Source organism: Phascolarctos cinereus, unplaced genomic scaffold (assembly GCF_003287225.1).
Source record: "Phascolarctos cinereus isolate Bilbo 61053 unplaced genomic scaffold, phaCin_HiC Scaffold_5;HRSCAF=322, whole genome shotgun sequence".
In the NCBI taxonomy this organism is placed as follows: Eukaryota; Metazoa; Chordata; class Mammalia; order Diprotodontia; family Phascolarctidae; genus Phascolarctos; species Phascolarctos cinereus.
Genome location: NW_027555958.1, coordinates 412,549,718 through 412,570,978, shown reverse-complemented (window position 1 = coordinate 412,570,978; position 21,261 = coordinate 412,549,718). Strand labels below are relative to the sequence as shown.

At 36.6% G+C, this 21,261-nt stretch overlaps 1 protein-coding gene across 1 annotated transcript in view; it reads right to left on the bottom strand.

The window, feature by feature from the left end:
- The window catches only part of COP1 (COP1 E3 ubiquitin ligase), a 202,432-nt gene that overhangs the window by 161,082 nt on the left and 20,089 nt on the right, over positions 1 to 21,261 (bottom strand). Inside the window, exons 2-3 of the mRNA XM_020984279.2 lie at positions 13,228 to 13,287; positions 2,813 to 2,910 (exon numbers count right to left, since the gene is read on the bottom strand). Of these exons, the coding sequence (XP_020839938.2) occupies positions 2,813 to 2,910; positions 13,228 to 13,287 (158 nt within the window). The remainder of the gene's footprint in view (positions 1 to 2,812; positions 2,911 to 13,227; positions 13,288 to 21,261) is intronic.

Sequence of the window (21,261 nt, the reverse complement as noted above, 5' to 3'; positions counted from 1 at the left end):
AATACACATGGAAAAGGATAAAGGAAATAGAGTCTAAGAAGGAGAATAGAGTTAGGAAAAGGAGCTGTCACATGGAAAACTTCAATTTCTGAGTTTATCATAAAGGACAGATTTAAAAGACCATATAAATTATAGATAACTAGTACTGATCAAATTCCTTCTCTTTCTCTATCCCTTTCTTTAATAAAGAGCTCATTTCTTACCTAGCCTTAATCACTGAATGGGTGTTACCTCAGTCAAACTGAAACCTATTAAAGACCTTAGTTTAAAAAGGCCAAGGTCTCCACTGCATCTAGGGCCATCTCCAGTCCATCCTGTTTAAATCTCACCACTGGACCCAGATGGCTCCAGAGGAGAAAGTGAAGCTGGTGACTTTGCACAGCCCTCCCTCACTTAAAATCCAATTCACTTACATGTCATGGCATCACCTCCCTGATGTCATGGCCTCTTCAAGAACCAAGGACAAACAAGGACAAACAACAACAACAACTTTATAAAGAATGGGCTGGGAGGAAAAAGAGGAAAAAGTATAAAAAGATATGAAGAAAAATATGCAAATTACAATAACAATGATGTAAATTAGAAGACCTCACCTAGAAAATAGAGAAGGGCAGCAGAATGGATTAGAAAACAATTTAACAATATGCTCCTTACAGTAAACACAAACACACACACACACACACACACACACACACACACATACACACACATATTTACACAGAATTAAAATTAGAAGTTGGAGGAGAATATATTATGCTTCATGCAAACTGAAAAAAACAGGAATAGCAATTTAATCTGAAAATAGGAACATTAAAAAAGATACAACCAAAAGGGAGAAGCAGAAAAACCAGTATACTTAACAAAAGGAAAGAAGGAAGGAAACAAGCATCTATTAAGCATCTACTATGTGCCAGGCACTGTGCTAAATGCTTTACAAATATTATCTCATTTGATTCTCATAAAAATCCTGGAAGAGTAGTGCTATTATTATCCCCATTTTATAGCTGAGGGAACTGAGGCAGACAGAGTTTAAGCGACTTGCCTGAGGTCACAAAGCCAGCAATTGTCTAAAGCTACATTTGAACTCAGGTCTTCTTGACTCTAGATCCAGTACTCTACCCCCTGTACCACCTAATGCCTCTAAAGGCATCATAGATAATGAAATAATATCCATATTTAATATATATGCATTGAATGGAAAAGCATCCAAGTTCTTAAAGAAAAAGTTACTCAAATTACAGAGAGAAATAGAAAAAGTACAATATTTGGGGACCTGAACATGCCTCATTTCATCCTAAAAAAACTAACAAAATTATAAACAAGAAGTCATGGTCCTAAAAAGAAATTTAAAATTCCAGACTCTTTATTCTAGAAATCTGAAATAGATTCTAAGAAACCTATTCTTAGAACAGAAATCTAAATTTCTATTTGGAACCTAAAAGGGAATTAAGAAATCTAAATCTATCACTTAGATATGATACAGCATACCTTTCACAACTATGCACAGGGAAGAGTTCTTGATTATACAAGGAATAGAAAGTTTAACAAGAAACTAAATGGACAATTTTGATCATCTGAAATTGAAAACTGTTTATACAAACAAAAGTAATACAGTTAGAATTAGAACAGAAATAATTAGCAAGAGGAAAAATCTTGGCAGCAAATTTCTCCAATAAAGAACTGATGTCCAAGATGTATAAGGAACTTAGATATATAATGTGAGTGTAGGAATATTTATATCTATCTTTTGACCATTTACCTACCAAGGAATACCTCTTGTTTGTATATATGTATGTACGTATGTATGTATGTATGTATGTATGTATAAAATCAAAGAGCCCATGGGAGAGGAAAAGCATAAAGATGCAAAAAGAGTAAAAAAAAATCAAGAGCAAAATTCCATACAAGGCAGGAATGTTAAATTTATTATAATTCCTAGAAAATCTTTAACTATACCATATATGCTATGTAAAGATCTTTTAACAAATTAGATTGTCTAAATTATATTCCTAGTGATACATTTCTACTCTGACATAATAATCTTTCCTTACTATGGAATTTAATCTTTAAAAAACACATAACTACATCTTACATAAAAAAGACTCTATAATATGCTATTACACCAAGGATTTTAGATTCTAAATTGACTACAGCCATTCAGACTCAATGGGTTCCTTCCAACTTTTACTGATGCAAAGAGAGAACTGAATTTAACTTTATATCTCTTTAATCATTATAAAGTTTTGTAAGAAGAATAAAAGCTGAAAACATTTACTTACGTAATGTAACCTTATTTTATCCATATGAAGTTAAAACAGTATTATTCAATTAGCAAAACACCTTCAGGTTTGCAAAGTGCTCCATGTGTTATCTCAACTGATCCTCATAACAACCAGATGAAGAAGGTGCTATTATTATTACCATTTTACAGATAAAAAAAATACACTGAGGCTTAGTGAGAATAAGTAATTTGCCCAGGATCACAGAACTAATAAGCTGCTAAGGAATCTTCCTTACACCAAGTCCAGCACTTTATTCACCTAGCTTTCCTCAAAAAGAAACAGACAACCACTACAAAAGCAACATCCACTAATCAGATGTATACATCCTAAAAAAAGCAAACAGGACATTGCACAAAATACTAGTTTTAGGTTAAACAGTTAAAGTATTGCTTTTCTAACAGGTACAGACAAGTCTTATAGCAACAAAATACTAGAGTTATTTGTCTCTAACTTGGCATCTCTAAGAAATCTTAATTATCAGGTACTACACAATAAATGGCATCTAAAAGAAACCATTTCCAAATACTCACCTAAGAAATTAGGGTAAAGATGGTCGATATTATCCACAACATAGTTACACTTGGGACACCTATTATTGTCTTCCAGGCTCTGGTGGATACATTTGTAGCTATTGGTAAGGAAAGAAAAAAGAAAAAAATTACATCGATGACATGTTATATACTCAAAAAGTTACTGTAGGTTGTATGAGTTGCATGATTTTTAAAAATTTGCTTAGTATTTTTATTTTTCCCTAATTAGATGTAAAAACAAATTTTAACATTCATTTTTAAAACTTTGAGTTCCAAATTCTCTCCCTTTCTACCTCCCCATACCCCACATTGAGAAGGCAAGCAATTCAATATAGGTTATACTACATAGTCATGCAAACCATATTTCCATATTAATCATGTTGTGGAAAACATAAAAAAAACCTCAAGAAAAATAAAGTGTAAAAAAAAAATATATATATATATATATACATATATATATATATATATATACATATATATATATATATATATATATATATACACACACACACACACACACATATATACACATATATATGCTTTAATCTGTATTAAGACACCATCAGTTCTTTCTCTGGGGATGGAGAGCATTTTTCATCCTAAGTCCTTCAGATTTGTCTTGGGATCACTGTATTGCTGACAATAGATATGTCATTCACAGCTGATCATCCTACAATATTGCTGTTACTTTGTACACAGTGCATGTCATTTTGCATTAGCTTCTGCAAGTATTTCCAGGTTTTCCTGACAGCATCCTGCTCATCATTTCTTATAGCATAATAATATTCCATCACAATCACATACCACAATTTGTTCAGCCATTGCCCAATTGATAAGCATCCTTTTTATTTCCAATTCTTTGCCAACAGAAAAAATCTGATATAAATATTTTTTTGTAAATCTACACCCTTTTACTTTTTGTTTTTTATCTCTTTGGGACACAGACCTAGTAGTGGTTTTGCTAGGTCAAAGGTTATGCATGGTTTTATAGCCCTTTGGGCATAGTTCCAAATTGTTCTACAAAATGGTTGAATCAGGTCACAACTCCACCAACAGTACATTAATGTCTTATTTTTCCCACATCCCCTCCAACATTTGTCATTTTCCTTTTCTGTCCTATTTGCCAATCTAATAGGTGGTACTTCAGAATTGCTTTAATTTGCATTTCTCCACTCAATAGTGATTTAGAGCATTTTTTTTCCATATGGCTACAGATAGCTTTGATTACTTCATTTGAACACTTGCTCATATCTTTTGATCATTTATCAGTTGGGGAGTGGCTCTTGACTCAGCTGTCTACATATTCTGGAAATGAAGCCTTTATCAGAGAAACTTGCTTCAAAATGTTTTTCACAGTTAAAACTGCTAACTGTATTTCCCTCCATACTCTTTCCCCATTTATTCTATTCTCTCTCCTTTCACCCTATCCCTCCTCAAAAGTGTTTTGCTTCTGGCTACCACCTCCCCCAATCTTCCTTCCCTTCTATCACTCCCTCTTCACTTATCCCTCTCCCCTCCAACTTTCCTGTAGGGTAAGATATATCTCTATACCCTGTTCAGTGTGGGTTATTCCCTCTTTAAGCCAATTCCAATGAGAGTAAGGTTCACTGACTCCCTCTTCCCCTCCACTGTAAAAGCTTTTTCTTGCCTCTTTTATGTGAGATAATTTGCCCCATTCTACTTTTCCCTTTCTATTTCTCCTATTGCATTCCTCTCTCACCTCTTAATTTTATTTTTTTTAGATATCACTTCATATTTAACTCACACCTGTGTCCTCTATCTATGTATACTCCTTCTAACTGCCCTAATGAGGAGATACAAGTATGCTGTATAAGTCACAAGTATCATCTTCCCATGTAGGAATGTAAGCAGTTTAACTTTATTAAGTCCCTTAGGATTTCTCTTTACTGTTTAATTTTTCATGCTTCTCTTGAGTTTTGTAACTGAAAGGCAAATTTTCTATTCTGCTCTGGTCTTTTCATCAATAATACTTGAAAGTCATCTATTTTGTTGAATATCCATTTTTTTCCCCCTGAAGGACTATACTCAGTTTTAATGGACAGGTGATTCTTGGTTGTAATCCTAGCTACTTTGACTGCCAAAATATCATATTCCATACCCTCCAATCCTTTAATGTAGAAGCTGCTAAATCTTGTGTTCTCTTTACTATGTTTCCATGACACTTGAATTGCTTCTTTCTTGCTGCTTGCAATATTTTTTTCCTTGACCTGAGAATTCTAGAATTTGGCTACAATATTCCTGGGAATTTCATTTTAGGATCTCTTTCAGGAGGTGATCAATGGATTCTTTCAGTGTCTATTTTACACTCTGGTTCAACATTAGGACAGTTTTCCTTGCTAATTTCTTGAAAGATGATATACAGGCTCTTTTTTTGATCATGGCTTTCAGGCAGTCCAATAATTTTAAAATTATCTCCCCTAGATCTATTTTTCAGGTAAGGTATTTTTCTAATAAGCTATTTTGCATTATCTTTCCATTTCTTTTTCCTTCTTTTGGTTTTGTTTTACTGCTTCTTGATTTCTCATAAAGTCATTAGCTTCCATTTGCTCAATTCTAATTTTTAAGGAATTATTTTCTTCAGTGAGCTTTTGTACCACCTTTTCCATTTGGCCAATTCTGCTTTTCAATGCATTCTTCTCCTCTTTGGATTTTTTGTACTTCTTTCACCATTTGGCCTAGTTTGTTTTTTAAGGTGTTATTTTCTGAAGTATTTTTTTTGTTCCTCCTTTACCAAGCTGTTGACTCTTTGTTCATGATTTTCTTGTATCATTCTCATTTCTCTCCTAATTTTTCCTCTATTTTTCTTACTTGATTTTCAAAATCCTTTTTGGTCAGAATTTTTTTTCTGCTCATTTTTCCAGTCTGTTTCTTGACTTGTAACTCTTTGTTAAAGTGGGGCTTGGCTTCCAGGGCACTGTCCCAAGCTTCAGAGTTTTTGTGCAGCTGTTTTCAGAGACACTTCTAGGGACCTGTAAGTTTTTAGTTCTTCCAAGGTGGTCTAAGGAGAGTGTTTACTACTCTCCTGGCCTGTGCTCTGGTCTGCAAGTAACCACAAGCACTCTTTTCTGCCCTGGAACTAAGATCAGGGTCTCTGCTCCACTACAGCCCATAAGCTTTGGTGTGCTAGCACTCCTCCTTGCCCTGAGACTGCCACCCAGGACTGCAACACAGACTCAAGTATGGGCAAAGCAACAGAGTCCTGTCCCTAGCGCCAGCAAAGAGACCCTTGTGATCTCCTTCTGATCAGGTGTTCAACCTCCCCCTACTGAAAGCTCCAGAAGCAGCTGCTACTGCTACAGATTCAGTGACTGCCAAGGCCTGTTCTTGGTTTGCTAGGGTCCAGTCGGTACAGGCAGTGCTGGTTTGTACTCCACTCTCACTCCAATGGGACAGATCTTTCCTGATGACCTTCTAAGTTGTCTTTGGCTGGAAAATTATTTCACCCTATCCTTTTGTGGGTTCTGCTGCTCCAGGAATTGTTTTACGGCATTCTTTAATGGTATATTGGGGAGACCTGAGGCAAATTGCTGCCTTTTCTCCAGCATCTTGGCTCTGCCTCTGAGTTGTAGGATTTTGTCCTTAGGAAGCCAACATGAATTGTTGCATAATTAGTTGTAATGCTCATTCTCAAAAAGCACATTTAAAATCACAAATCTGAAAAAGTTACTGTTATTTATTGAGTGGGGTGATTATAAGTCATCCCAAAGCAAAAAGAGGTATAGGAAACAGTGTTGGTACAGTAGAAAAAGTGGGGAATTTCAATGTAGAGGGCCCAGGTTTAAATCCCAGCTCTACCATGTAATATGTGTAACCTCTGGCAACTCACTGAACTTCCCTGGAACTCAATTTCCTCGATTTTAAACTGAGGGGGTTGTACCACATGGCCTCTGAGGTTCTTTCCATCTCTAGAGCTATGATCCTATGAGGTTGTTCTAGGGATCTCTAAAGACCCTTCCAGTTCTAAAAGAAATAAAGTATATTTTAATGTAATTCTAAGGTTATCAAATTGGACTTATGACTAACCAAACTTTTTTAAAGTTTTCTCCTGAACAAAAATTCAATCTAATTCACACCAAATACTGTGCTAGGATATGGAGATCCAAAGACAAAACTGAAAAACAGTCCTGCCCTCAAAAACCTTATATTCTACTGGGGGTTATGACACAGAAGCAGATCAGTAAATAAACCATAATTTGAAAAAGATAAGAACATTAATAACTAAAGAGCTATGGAAAAGTTTTAAGCAGGGAAAAAATGTGGAGGTTGAACCAGATGAGATATCTGAAGATCTTCTCCTCTAAATCTATAATTATATAGTAGATGAACCTTGAAAGAAGCTAAGAATTCTGAGGCAGAGCCAAGGAAGGAAGGAATTCCAGGTACCCAGGTGGGGATAAAAGGAAATGCAAAAGCTAAGACATAGGAGAGTAAACAACAAATTCATATAACATAAAGCGACCCACCTAAACTAGAAAACACTGAACACTGAACATAAAAGGGAATAAGATGAAGTAACTCTAGATAGAGGAAAAGGGCTAGAATCATAATATGAAGGACTTTAAATGTCATGCTGATGAGTTTGTAAGTTAACCTAGAAGAGAAAAATTGTGAACATTCTTGAGCAAAAAATATGACATGTCACATGCTTTAGGAAGATTATTTTGGTAGCTGTGTGTAAAATGGATTGGATAGGGGAAACCTAGAAGCCAATCGACAATTAAAAAGCTATTTTATTAACAGCTGAGAAGTAATAAGGACTTGAATTAGGATGGTGGTTATTTGAGTAAAAAGACGATGACACATGCCAAAGATGTTGGGGAGGTAGAATCAATAAGACTTGGCAACTGATTGGCTGCAAGACAGAAGCTGAAGAAAAAAGAAAAAAGACAGAAGCTGAGGGGGAAAAAATGTTATGAAGCACTGAATCTTAAAGAGAAACTTATTTTATTCTATATCTAAACTCCACATATTTATACTTTGTAATGTCTTCCTCCTCTATCCCTTAAAAAACAAAACAAAACAAAACAAAACAAAAAAACCATACATGAATTTCCCTCAAAACCTACTCACCATACCAGCTTACTACTAGGTTCAATTTTTTCACTTTCTTCCTGGAAAGGAAAGGAGGAAAGAAAACAAACAAATGATAACAAAAAAAAAAAGAAAACTAACCAAAGTTAAGGGCAGAAGAGGCCAAGAACTGGTATAGAAATCTCCATTGGTTAAAACAGTATGGCATCATCTTGCACAAAATCTCCCCAATCTTCATCTACTGCTCAGATACAGCATCTTCATTAACTTTCCAAATATTCTTTCTCTCCCCAGACAATGTCAAAGATCTATATCTATCAGCTCTTTGATCAGCTCTTATCCCTAACTTTAGGACAAGGAGATGGAAAGTTTCGAACAACTATTACAAGATTAGACTGACACTCTGAAATTCTAAATTTTTCTTCTTATTCTCAAATAATACTTATCTCACTCACCCACCAAGCCAAAGTCATTTTTATTTAATTTTTAAAATTATAGGCATATCATAAATCTGAGGCAAAAATATGAAATTTCACAGAATCTTAGAAACAGAAGAAACCACTGCAACCAGTTCGTCACAGCATTCTAATTTAACAAATCAAAGAAGACCCTCCTCTTTATGTGAGAAGTGTGAAAGAGGAGATAGTGACAGAAGGTATTTGAGTAAAGTGAGATGAGGGGAGAAGACAGAACTCTTTGCTAATGGCCTCATTTTTTTCAGTGAAACATAAGGCAAGCAGTTGAAAGGAGAGGTGTAGGGGAAGTTAATGGAAAGTCTGAGGAACAACAAAAGGTTTGGAAAAGCCACCATGAGTGGCATAGCAAGTCAATTAAGGTGTAAAACGATTGCTTTGCTGTAGGGAGGGCCCAGATGAGATTATGTAACATAAACTTGTAGTGGATCCAGTCAGTACAGTTAGGTGGTTCTCTCAAGCTTTGTTTAGCAGCAGGTACAAAGGAGTGAAGGCAGCAGATGGTGGGAATAATCTAAGGTGGAGGTTTGGCAGGGGAAAATCAGCAATATGAAAAGAGGGCAAGGGTCCTGAGAGAAAATGACAGCATACAGTTGAACTGATTCACCAAGGGGTCAAGATGAGGAAAGGAGAAAAAAAAATCAGGAAAGGAGAACAGTGATGCCACTTAAGGAGTGATGATGCTCTGGGAAAGAACTGAGGGACTGAGAGACTGGAGAACATGACAAGGACTAAGAATAGGGTGTAGGGTTGCAAAGCAAAAGATGAGGTGGAATGACAATAGGTTGTGATCAAACAAAGGAATTTCAAAGCTCAAAGAACATGGAAATGGTGCATTTGTGGATGATAAAAAGATCAAGGTATATGATTCTTTTTGTGTATAGCTGAGGTAAAATGGAGAAGCAGATTATGAGAAATGAGTAAGCTGAGGAACTGGAAGGTTAAATAGTTGAGGGAGTATCAATATGTATGTTGAAGTGCCCTACTATGACAGCAGAAGTTGGAGAGGAAAGGCAATGTGCCAGGCACTGAACTTAAAAGGATTTTTTAGCCCCTAAGGTTGCAGAAAGCAAAGTGCTTTCTGGAATCAAAGGACTTAGGTTCCAAAACTACTTGTGATGCTTACTATTTCTGTGACCATGAATAACACACTTAACATTCCTGGCTCTTGGTTTATTCATTTGTATATTGAGGGAATGGAATTAGAGGTCCCTCCCAATTTAAATCTATGATTCTAAAATGTTATTATGGATACGGATTATAGAACCCAGATATCCTTATTCTCAGTAGAGAGCTCTACAGAAACATTCCAGATTTTTGCCTCTCTCTTCTGCTATCATGGGCTAGAGGAGCTAAGTCACTTAGGAATGGCACTCCTACTCTGATTGGCAAAAAGCCTACCTTATCTAACCAGCCTAACTATATTTCACCTCAGCCATCTTCTGGCTCTCCTCCAGCCCCACACTTTCTACTTCTTGCTCTGGTATTAGTACTAATGCAACATTACCACTGCTTTCTAGAAATGACATATCAATCAACTGCTCCATTATTTCATTTACAATCCCTACTGTCTTACCTGACCAAAACACCTTTCCCTGGCTACCATACTACCCTATACGTAATAGTAGTAATAATTTAACAATAACAACAACAACTAACATTTATATAGGACTTACTATTTGCCAACCACTGTGCCTAAGTGCTATACAATGTTATTAGCTGCTTCTATTTGAATATAAGCTCCTTTAGAACAGGGATTATCTCATTTTTGCATTTGTATCCCCAGTGCTTAGCACAGTTCCTAACACATAATAAGTACATAATAAATGCTTTTTCATTCAATCATTCATTCATTCATTCAAGTTCCTTAAGTACCCATATCATTTTTCATCTTTGTATAACCCAGAACCTATCACAGTGCCTTGCACAGAAAAGGCACATATTTGTTAAGGTTAAAACATATGGCATCAACTGCCCTTTAACAACAGTAATAATACTGATGATAATAATAATAATAGCTAAAATTTTAAATGCTTTAAAGTTTGAAAAGTGTTTTACACATCTCATATATTCCTTATGAAATGTAATCTAAAAAGTGGCAGAAACAAGATAAGCAAATACAATATTGCAACAAATTAATAAACTAGATTATCATACAAACTAAAAATAATTATGTGCTTCCATTATGTTATATACACACACACACACACACACACACACACACATATATACATATATATTATGCCCATATTATGGTTGTTTACAAAGAAAACTGAGGCCATTCAACTTAAACCCTCTAAACTCCCCTTCATTTCATCTCAAAAGCCCATGACATCATCTTCCACTCCCTCATCGCCCAATCATATTACCAGTGCCTTGGATCCCTTTTCTGCCCACATAATTACAATTACAATCACAATGTCTGTTTCCCTCCTCCCTCCCTCTTCTTACCTCTCTCCATCTCTATCCTTTTTCTTCCTGTCTTCTTCCTCTCCCTCCTGCCTTCCTCTCTACACCTCCTTCCCCTCTCATATTTTCCTTGTCCATTACTTTAAACTGACCTGTCTCCTTTAACCTTAAAGAAAAAAAAGAAAAAATTTCACTAGGCCCTACCATACTCTCAAGACATTATCATATATCACTTCTTTTCTTAGTCAAGTTCTCAGAAACAGCTTCTGCCTCCATTTCCTTTCCTCTTACTCACTCAACCCTTTCAAATTTGGCTTCCAACTAGAATTGCTTTCTCCAAAGTTATAAATAATCTCTAAAATGGCAAATGTGATGGTCTTTTCTTAGTCCTGATCTTTCTCAATTTCTACATGCTGCATTTGGCTCTGCTCCTACTTTCTTGTCTCTCTTTCTCCGGATTCTCCTCTCACCTGCCTGACCACTCCTCAGGCTTCTTTTCTGGATGATATATGGCATGCCTCCCCCAACTATAGGTGTTCCCCAAGGCTCTGTATCTGTAGTAAAACCTCCTTCCTTCTTTTCTTTTTTTTTTCTCTCTATATACTCTCTTGGAAATTTCATTAACACCCATGATTAAATTCTCATCTTGATAATATCCTATTAAAGTGACTACTGAACATTTCACACTAGATATGCCAGTGTGAAATCATCTAAAACTCAGAATGTCCAAAATAGAATTCATCTTTCTCCCACTCTCAAACCTACCCCTGTTTCAAACTTCCCTATTTCTATCAAAGGCACTATACCTATTCCAGACTTCCAGGACTGTAATCTTTACACTAACTCCTACCTCACTCTCACTTCTCATAACCAAGCACTTGCCAAATCTTGCCATTTCTACCTCTACGATATTTCTTGCATCTAACCTCTCTGGTCACACAGCTACCACCTTAAATTCAGGCCCTCAGCACTAATCATCTAGAATCAATCTCCTAATTGATCTACCTATCTCAAGTGTCTCCCCACTCCAGAGCAACCTATACATTACTGCCAAAATGATTTTCCTTAAATGCAGAACTGATCTTATCACTCTCTTACTTGATAAATTCCAGTGGATTCCAGTTCCCTTTAGGATAAAATAGAAACTCCTGTTTCATTTTTAAAGCCCTTCATAACTTGTACTTAACCTATCTTTCTAGCCTCACAGGGCTTAATTCCGCTCCCTCCCCACTTCCACTCCAGATACTGAAATCCAGCCAAACTAGCCTTTTGTCTGCTCCTCACGCAACACTCCATCACCAAGCTCTGGTTATTTGCATATGAAGTTCACAATTTCTAGACTACACTCCCTCCTCAACTCCACTTCAATCAATCCCTCTCTTCCTTCAAGAGGCAAGTCAAGCACCAACTTCTATAAGAAAACTTTCCTGATTCCCCAACTATTAATGTCTTTTCTCCCAAAATACCCTGAATAACTATTTTGTATTTATTGGTATTCATTCTCTCTATATTTATTCTTTATATACTTGTATATACTCGTTGCCTCCACAATTAGAATTTAAGCCCCTTACAAGTAGAGATTTTCATTTTCTGTCTCAGAACAACCAGTACCTACTACGAGTTTCTGACACACAGCTGGGGCTTACTAATTGTTGATTCTAGCTTAAAAGCCATTGGGCAATTAGGTGGCACAGTGGATAAAGCACTAAACCTAGAGTCAGGAAGATCTGAGTCCAAATTTGGCCTCAAATGCTAACTAGCTGTGTGGCTCTGCGCAAGTCACTTAATTTGTTTGCCTCAGTTTCCTCAACTATAAAATGGAAATAATAACAGCACTTACTTCCCAGGATTGTTCTCACAATCAAATGTGATAATATTTGTAAAGCACTTAGTACAGTGCCTGATACATAATAGACACTAAATAAATTGCTTCTTCCCTCTCCCCATCTCCACCTCATCTTGAATACTTAAAAGTTTTCAATTTATCATCCTACCAACTTTAAACAGGAGTAGTAAATTTACAATTCCAAACTATATTGCTATGGAAATAATCAGATAATTTGGGAACACTATTTTCAAAATCAAGTTAAATCTGCAGAAAATTAAAATTTATTTAAAAACCCAAAATAGAAACTAAAGGTTAAAAACTCCAAAGTAAAGGCTCAAGTTGACAGAAATAACTCAGCCTAAAATAAAATGAGAATTCTGAAAGCACTAAATGTCAATAAAAGTTAAATACCAGTAATTATATTCAAGCTATCTATACTCACTGCCTTGAGGTGCAAGACATGACAGGAAACTTTTTTAAATCAATCTACAGGGTTAAGATAAATCTAGTAATTTCAGAGCAACTACTCATTTTAACTGGACTTTTACCATTCTTTGAAATTGCTGAAATACAAACAATGTGTAAGTTGGGAAAGTGAATGAATTTAGTTAGAAGTTCCAAAAACACTATTTCAATAAACAAAAGTATCTTACCAGAAACTGTGGCCGCACTTCGTCATGTATGCTTCTTCAATCATATCAAAACATATGGGGCTAAAAGAAAGCAAGAAGTTACTATGACAAAGTATTTAAATAAAAAACACAAAACATCACAGTTTTAAAGAGGAATCAGTAACAACACCAGAAAAATAACAAAAAGTATGATTTTTAGAATTCCTATCAACTTTAATTAACTTCAATTTCCAAAGTTCACCACTATAATTATAACTGATGTTCATGATGCTGACCCCAAAGAAGCATAAAATCTTGAAATCCTTTCTGTTTTACAATAAAGTGAATAATGTTTTGGGATGCAGTGTGGTATTCTCAAAGTAATACTGGACACAGAAATGAGAAAATCTGGGATTCAAATCCCACCTCATACATTTAACAGGTATCTGACCACAGACCGTTCCAAGATCTTTTCCATCTGAAAAACGGTGATAATAAGAAAGCCAGTGATGTATAATGGAAAAAGCACTGAAATGGTAATCAAGAGACACCTAGGTTCTAATTCTGCCTGATAATATTAACTGTGTGCCCACAAGCAAGTCACTTAACCTCATAAAGCATCAGGTTCCTCCTTTATAAGACAGGCAGAAAAATAGCACCTACCTCAGAGGGTTGCTGTAGGGTCAAATGATATGTTAAAAATGATATCTTAAGTTTTTTGTAAATCTTAAAAAGCACTATATTTTACTTGTATTCTATTTTTTTTGACCCTTAAGCTACCCATAATATTTATGCTATCACTCCTTTAACTACAGTTTTGAGAAGCAGTATGAATAGTAGATAAGAAAAGAACTGGATTGGAAGTCAGAAGATCTAGGCTCCAATCCTACTTCCACTACTTATTAGTGGAATGTCTTGACCTCCCTGAGCCTAGTTCCTTGACCCGTAAAATGGGGAAAATAATATCTGTACAGGGTTCTTCATAAAAGTACTGTCAGTCAGTTGGTTAAAGCTACTTTGTGCCAGGCACAATGCAAAGTACTGGGGATATAAGGACAAAAACCAATCCCTGCTCTCAAGGAGCTCACAATTCATTGGGGGAAAAAACAAACAACTAAATACAAACAAGATACATAGAGAATAAATTGGAGATAAGCAATAGTGGGGAAAAAATATAATTAAAGGGGGATTGGGACAGACTTCTTATAAAAGGTAAGCTTTTAGCCAGAACTTCAAGGAATCCTAGAGGAGGAGATAAAGGAGAAAATTCTGGAGAGGGGAACAGAGATAGATGAAAAAGTATGGAGAAATTATCTGAAATCAGGAAATGTGCCTTAATCAAGGAACAACAAGGAGGCAACAGTCATGGAACCCAGGGTACTTGGGTTAGGAAATAAGGTATAAGAAGACTGTAAAGGTAGGAAGGGTATAGATTATAAAGGGCTATGATACCCAAAAATAATAATAACAATAAATGGAGGGAACAGAGAGCCACTTAAATTTACTAAACAAGAGTTTCACATGATCAGACCTCTTTAGAGAAATCAATTAGCTGAGTGAAGGATGCAAGAGACTTCAGAGAAACTAAGAAGGCTACTGCTACAATTCAGGCATGAGATAACGAGGGCCTGCGCCAAGATGGCAGCAGTGCCCAAGCAGATAATGGAGCATATAAATGCAAAGTGAATAAAAGCAGATAAATACTGCAAAGGTAGACTCAACAGAACTTGAGTAATTAATTGAATATGGAGAGGTGAGGTTGAGTGAGAAGTCAACACCTAGATTAGGATCCTAGGTGACTTCAAGGATGATGGTCCTCTCAAACAGATATAGGAAAGTTAAGAAGAAGGCTTGGTGAGAAAGATAATAAATTCAATTTTGGAAATGGTGAGTTTAATATATCTGTACCACAATCAACTGCAAATGTCCAATAGGTAACTGAAGATATAAGACTGAAGTCAGGAGAGAGGTTAGGACTAGCTAAGTAGACCTGAGAATAGTCAATGTAAAGATGATAACTGAATCTATGAGAGGTGATGAAATCATCAAGCCAAATAAAATTGGGGGAGAAAAGGGCCCAAGACAGAGCCTTAGGTTAGTAAAGGTGACCTGGACAAAGATTCAGCAAAGCAGCCTAAGAAAGAATTGTTAGCTAGCTGGTAACAGAAACAGGTGACAGCAGTGTTATGAAATACTAGGGAGAAGAGAATATTGAGGTGAAGAGGGTGATTTCTCCAGTGTCAAAGGCTAGATAAGAAAATGCTACCAGGTTTAACTATTTAAAAAATTGTTGGTAACTCTGGAAAAAATCATTTCAGTTAAATGATGAGGTTTGAAGAAAACTTTATAGAACCAAAGTTAAGAAGAAGGCAAAAGGAGAGGAAGTAAAGGTACCAACTGTAGGTGGTATTCTCAAATTTAGCCACAAAAGGGAGGAAAGATTTAAGACAACAGCTAGTACGGGTGGAACAGATCAAGTGAGGAGGGTTTTTTGGGGGGACAGGAGAGAGATGAGTGAGTAGGCAGTAGGGAAAGGGCCAATAGATAGGAGGAGATGAAAGATTAATGAGAGAGTGGGGATGATAGACAAGTCAATCTGCTAGAAAAGATGGGATAGAATTGGATGATTTGTGCATGTAGAGGGGCTGGCATTAGCAAGAAGGGTGTCTTGTCATATGATAAAGGGGAAGGAGGAGATAGTGCCAGAAGACATATGAGTAGGATGACTTGAGGAGGAGGAGGAGAGAAGGAACTACCAATTTTTTTAAGGAAATGTGAGGCAAGATTTTCAGCTCAGAGAATGAGAGGAGTGCGCACCACTGAAGGATTGAGAAAAAATGAAAAGGTCTGGAAAAGGCACTATTATGAGTGTTATGAGGCTCAGATACCAGAATGAATGTAAAGGACTGTACAAACCTTAAAGAATTATGTAACTGACAATAATAGATTTCAGTCAGTTATTCAATAAGCATTTATAAGCATCTACTATAAGCCAGGTATTGTTCTAAGGAAGATAGTCCTTACTCTCTAGGAGTTCACAATCTGAGGAGAAAACATGGAAACAACTATGTACAAACAAGCTATACACAGGATAAACTGGAAAAAACCAACACAAGGAAGGCACTAGAGTTAAGGAGAATTGAGAAAGGCTTCCTCTAGAAGGTGAGATTTTAGATCGGACTTGAAGGAAGTCAGGGAAGCTAAGAGGCCAAGATTAGGAAGTATATCTCAAGCATGGGGGTTAGCCAGCAAAAATGTAGAGTAGGAAAATGCAGTGTTTTGTTTAAGAAACAGCAAGAAGGCCACTAACCAGAACATCCTATTTCCCTCTCTTAGAAAGAAAATAGTTTGCTTGGTAATCAAATGAGACAGTATTTGTAAAGCACTTAGCACAATTCTTGGCACATAGGCACTGGATAAAAACTTATTCTCCATCTTTAAAAGGCTTTGCTCACATATTGAAATTGACTCTTGAAGGTAAGATAAACTTTACTACAACTAGAGTATAATAGAATACCAAAAAGCATTTAAGTGCCTAACATAATGATAGCTAACATGCAGTGCTCTGCGGTTTACAAATGACTTTACATGTTATCTCATTTGATCCTCACAACATCCCAGTAAGGTACCTGCTATTATAATCCCCATATTACAGATAAGGAAACTGAGACACAGAAGTTAAGTGATCTGCCCAGCATACATAACTAAGTAAATGTTAAAGGGATCAGGAAAGGTTTTCCCCTAAAGAAAGCACATGAACTTAAAATCAGAGATTTAAATACTGATGTGATATGGGCACATTCCAGCAATGGAGGCAGCCTTTGCAAAGGCATGAAGACATCAAATGCTGGAGTTAGGAGAATAGCAAGTAGTACACTTTGGCTAGAATATCTACTCAAACTTTAAAATACAACAAAACTTTTATTAAAAGAAATTTTCAACTAATGAAACTTCTGTTGATCAAATGCAAACTCCTATTTTATCCTTACTACCTCTTTAAATAAGTCCAAAAAAAAAGTTTAACAATTTTATCTCTGACAAAATCAAGTCAATCCAAATTTACATACTAAACATAAACATAGGCATGTAAAAACATTTGCACATAGTATTATACACTTGAATTTTTAAAGTACTTGGGTTATAATTCAAACATATCAAGTATAATTTTCCCACATTTTCTATTAGTTGTAAACTCCTGTGAAAGAATGGAAATTATTCAGGATTCCAACAGGCTCTCAAATAGATTTATCATTAATAAACCTATCAATTTCTCACAAATCACTTTGTAAACAATGCTTAGAATCATCATATTTTATAAGAGCTTTTTTTAAAACTGTACATTAATAAGAACTAATAAAAGTGTTCTCAATGAAACTGCAGACAAACAGTAAGTGAAGGATGGAGGTAGAGACAGCTCCCTCATACTCTCAGGGAAGTCTTCTGTTGTCTCACAGTTGGGTCACATACCTAAATTCCAATGACTAGGGGGTGTTGGGTGGGAATATGTTGTAGAAAAACTTTTTCCTTAATTTTGGATTAGACTCAATAGTTTCTGAGGTCCCTTCCAAATCTGAGATTCTGTAATGCTCCACTGGTCTCCCTGGGACCAGGATAGGGAAAATTCAAGAGTTCCCTCTGTCCTAGGTTTTCTCCTACATGATTTATCAATAAATCAAGTATTTAAGTATCTACAGTGCTGGGCATTGTAGTAGGGACTGGTAACTGTTTCTAGTGCAGTTTTTCTGAGTTTTTATTTTGCCTTTCTTTGTATCCCCAGAGCTTCACTCAGTGTCTAGGACACAGCAAACACTTCATAAATGTTGACTGACTGAAACAGTCCTTGCACTCAAGGAGCTAACATTCCTTAAATTCTGGGAAACAACATTTACACATAAAAATATTAACGTACATTCAAAGTAATTTCAAGGCAAAGATGCTACCAATGGAGTGGATCTAGAAAGGCTTCATGCAGAAGGTAACCTCTGAACCAATGAGTGCTATCTTTGAGGTGAGAACTGAGGCATAACAAGAAATTTCACACCCAGGAAAGTTTCTGAGAATTATGACTCATAATGGCACAATGGCACAATGAAAAGACTTGACTAAGGATCAAGAAAACTAGGCTTTAGTTCTCAATCTTACTGATGCAAAGATGTGATCTTGGGCAAGTCATTTCTTCTCACTGGGTCTCAGTTTCCTCATTTGTAAAATTAGGGAGTTAAATAATTTTCAAAGTACCTTCTGGCTCTAACATGAATATGTATACGTATATATACACATATATCAAATATGCCTTCTGCCACTCTCCTCATTCACCCATCTCAAATGATGAAGTAGCCTTACTCCTTTACTAATGCAACACCTCCACTTGTTCAAGAGATCTTATTATATCCCGTCTCCTCCAACAAATTGCTCCCTCCATCAATCCCACTCTTTCACCTATTTTCAATCTCTCCCTCTTTTCTGGCTCATTTCCTACTGTCTACAAACATGTCCATGCTGCTCCTATCCTGAAAAGTCCTCATTAGATCCTTCCATCTTGGTATCAGCTGACTACAACAGGTGCCTCCATTTTCTCTCTTCTTAACTCCTTACAATCTGGCTCCAACCTTATTGTCCCACTGAAACTACTCTCCAAAATAAATAAGGGTCTCTTAGTTGCCAAATCCAATGGCCTTTTCTCAATCCTCATTCTCTTGACCTCTCTGAAGCCTTTGACTGCATTGATCACTCTATCCTCCTTGATACTATGTTCTCTCTAAGTTTTTAGGACACCTCTCCAGGACTTTCAGGACACCACCAGGACTCTCTCCTGGTTCTCCTCCTGCTTACGTATTCTCTTTCTGTCTCCTGCTCTTCCAGATGACAACCTGTAACTGTAGGTATCTCTCAGGTTTCTGTTCTGGATCCTCTTCCCTTCTCCCTCTATACTACTTCACTTCATGATCTCATCAGCTCCCATGAACTTAATTACCATCTCTATGATGATGAGTCTCAAATCTACCTATCCTGTCCCTAACTCTCTGCTGACCTCCAATCTCGTATCTCTTAAATTCCTTTTAGACTTCTTGAACTGGATGTCAGTAAACACCTTAAACTTACCATGTCCAAAATGGAACTTGTTTCCTTTCTCCAAAAACTCCCACCACACTCACACTTTCTACCTCCCCTACCAACAGAGGGCAACACCATCCCCCCAGTCCCTCAGACTCACAACCTAGAAGTTACCCTATCTCTCACCACCACTACTCCATAACAATATCTTGCTAAGCCCTGTTGATTTTACCTTTATGCCATCTCTCCAATACACCTCTTACTCTCCTCTTACATTACAATCACTTCAGTGCAGGCCCTAATCACCTCACACTTGGACTATTTCAATTGCCTGCTGATGGATCTGCCTGGCTCAAAGTGTCCCCCCATTCCAATCCATCCTCCATTCAGCTACTAAAGTGATTTATCTAAAATGAAGGTCCAACCATGTCACCTCACTATTCAATAAATGTCAGTAGCTCCCTACTGCTTCCAGGATCAAATACAAAATATTCTGTTTGACATTCAAAGCCCTTCACAACAGCCCCCTCCTACCTTTCCAGTCTTTTTATACCTTACTCCAACACACACTCTTCAATCCAGTAACACTGGCCTCCTAGCTGTTCCATGATCAAGATGCTCCATCTCTCAGACCTGGGTATTTTCTGTGCTTGTTTTTCATGCCTAGAATGCTCTCTCTCTTCCATCTCAACTACTGACCTCTCTGGCTTCCTTTTCCATTGCTCTTGTTGGTCCTTCACTTTCAAAGGGGACCAATACCATTACAGGGTGATGTCTTGACTTGCATGTGAACTGGATTTGAGTGAGGCAGAGAGTTGCACAAAGTCATTAGCCTCACTCTCTCTTCCAGAGTCATCGAAGTTCAATGACAAGACAAAAGTCAGGACAACCAGAGATGGCCTGGGACATCATGGATAACCCTGGAGTCTTTGATGTCTGACCAAGATCTAAGCTCCTGATTCAGCTGCCTTCATGGCTACTGGAACAAACTTTTCTCATGGATTTATTCCACCATGGAAGGCTTCACATGCATGGGGTAGACATTCCCCTTACTCACTGACAGGTTTGAGGCCTGTCAGTTACCTTCAATTTGGATTACCTATCTGCTGTAGAGTGTGTCTGCTATGCATGCTACAGCTTCTTGGACCCACAGGTGACAGCTAGGTGAAAGGTAGACACCAAAAGTGGATGAGCAGTCCTGAAAAGGGCTCAGCAAAATCACACCAGAGGTGCAAGTCCTACTTGAAGACATCATACATCCTTTAAATCCCAACTAAAATCCCACATTCTAGAAGAAGTCTTCCTCAACCCCTCTAAATTCTAGTGTCTTCCCTCTGTTAATTATTTCCTATTTATCTAGTACATAGCTTGCTTTCTGTATCTGTGCACATATATATATATGTATGTATATATGTGTGTGTATATAGATGTATAGATATAGATATAGATATAGATGATATACATATAGATGATATAGATATAGATGATATAGATATATAGATATATAGATATAGATATAGATATAGATATAGATATAGATATAGATATAGATATAGATATAGATATAGATATAGATATAGATATAGATATAGATATGTCACTCCTACTACACTGAGCTCCTTTAGGGTACAGAATGGCTTTGACCTCCTTTTGTATCCCCAGTGCATAGCACAGTGCCTGGCACACAGCTGGAGAGTAATACATGGATTAACACATGGTTTTTGGTTGACTGATTATATTTGAGGGATATTTTATGCTAAATCTTCCTACCACCTATTCTGCTCTCATTTAATTTAAAGGTCTAACTGTTTAACAATGGAGACTCATTCATGTTATGTGTACCTTTTTTTTCGACCAGGAATTTAGAAAAGGATGACATCCATCGCTTTTGACAAATGGACCTGAGCTACTGTGGTAAGAACTCATGCAATGCAACAAAATCTTCTCAGAAAACCAGAAAGTAGTCTGGCAGAAATTCTGTTTATACAAATATTTAAAAATAATGCCAAGATAATCTCCAAA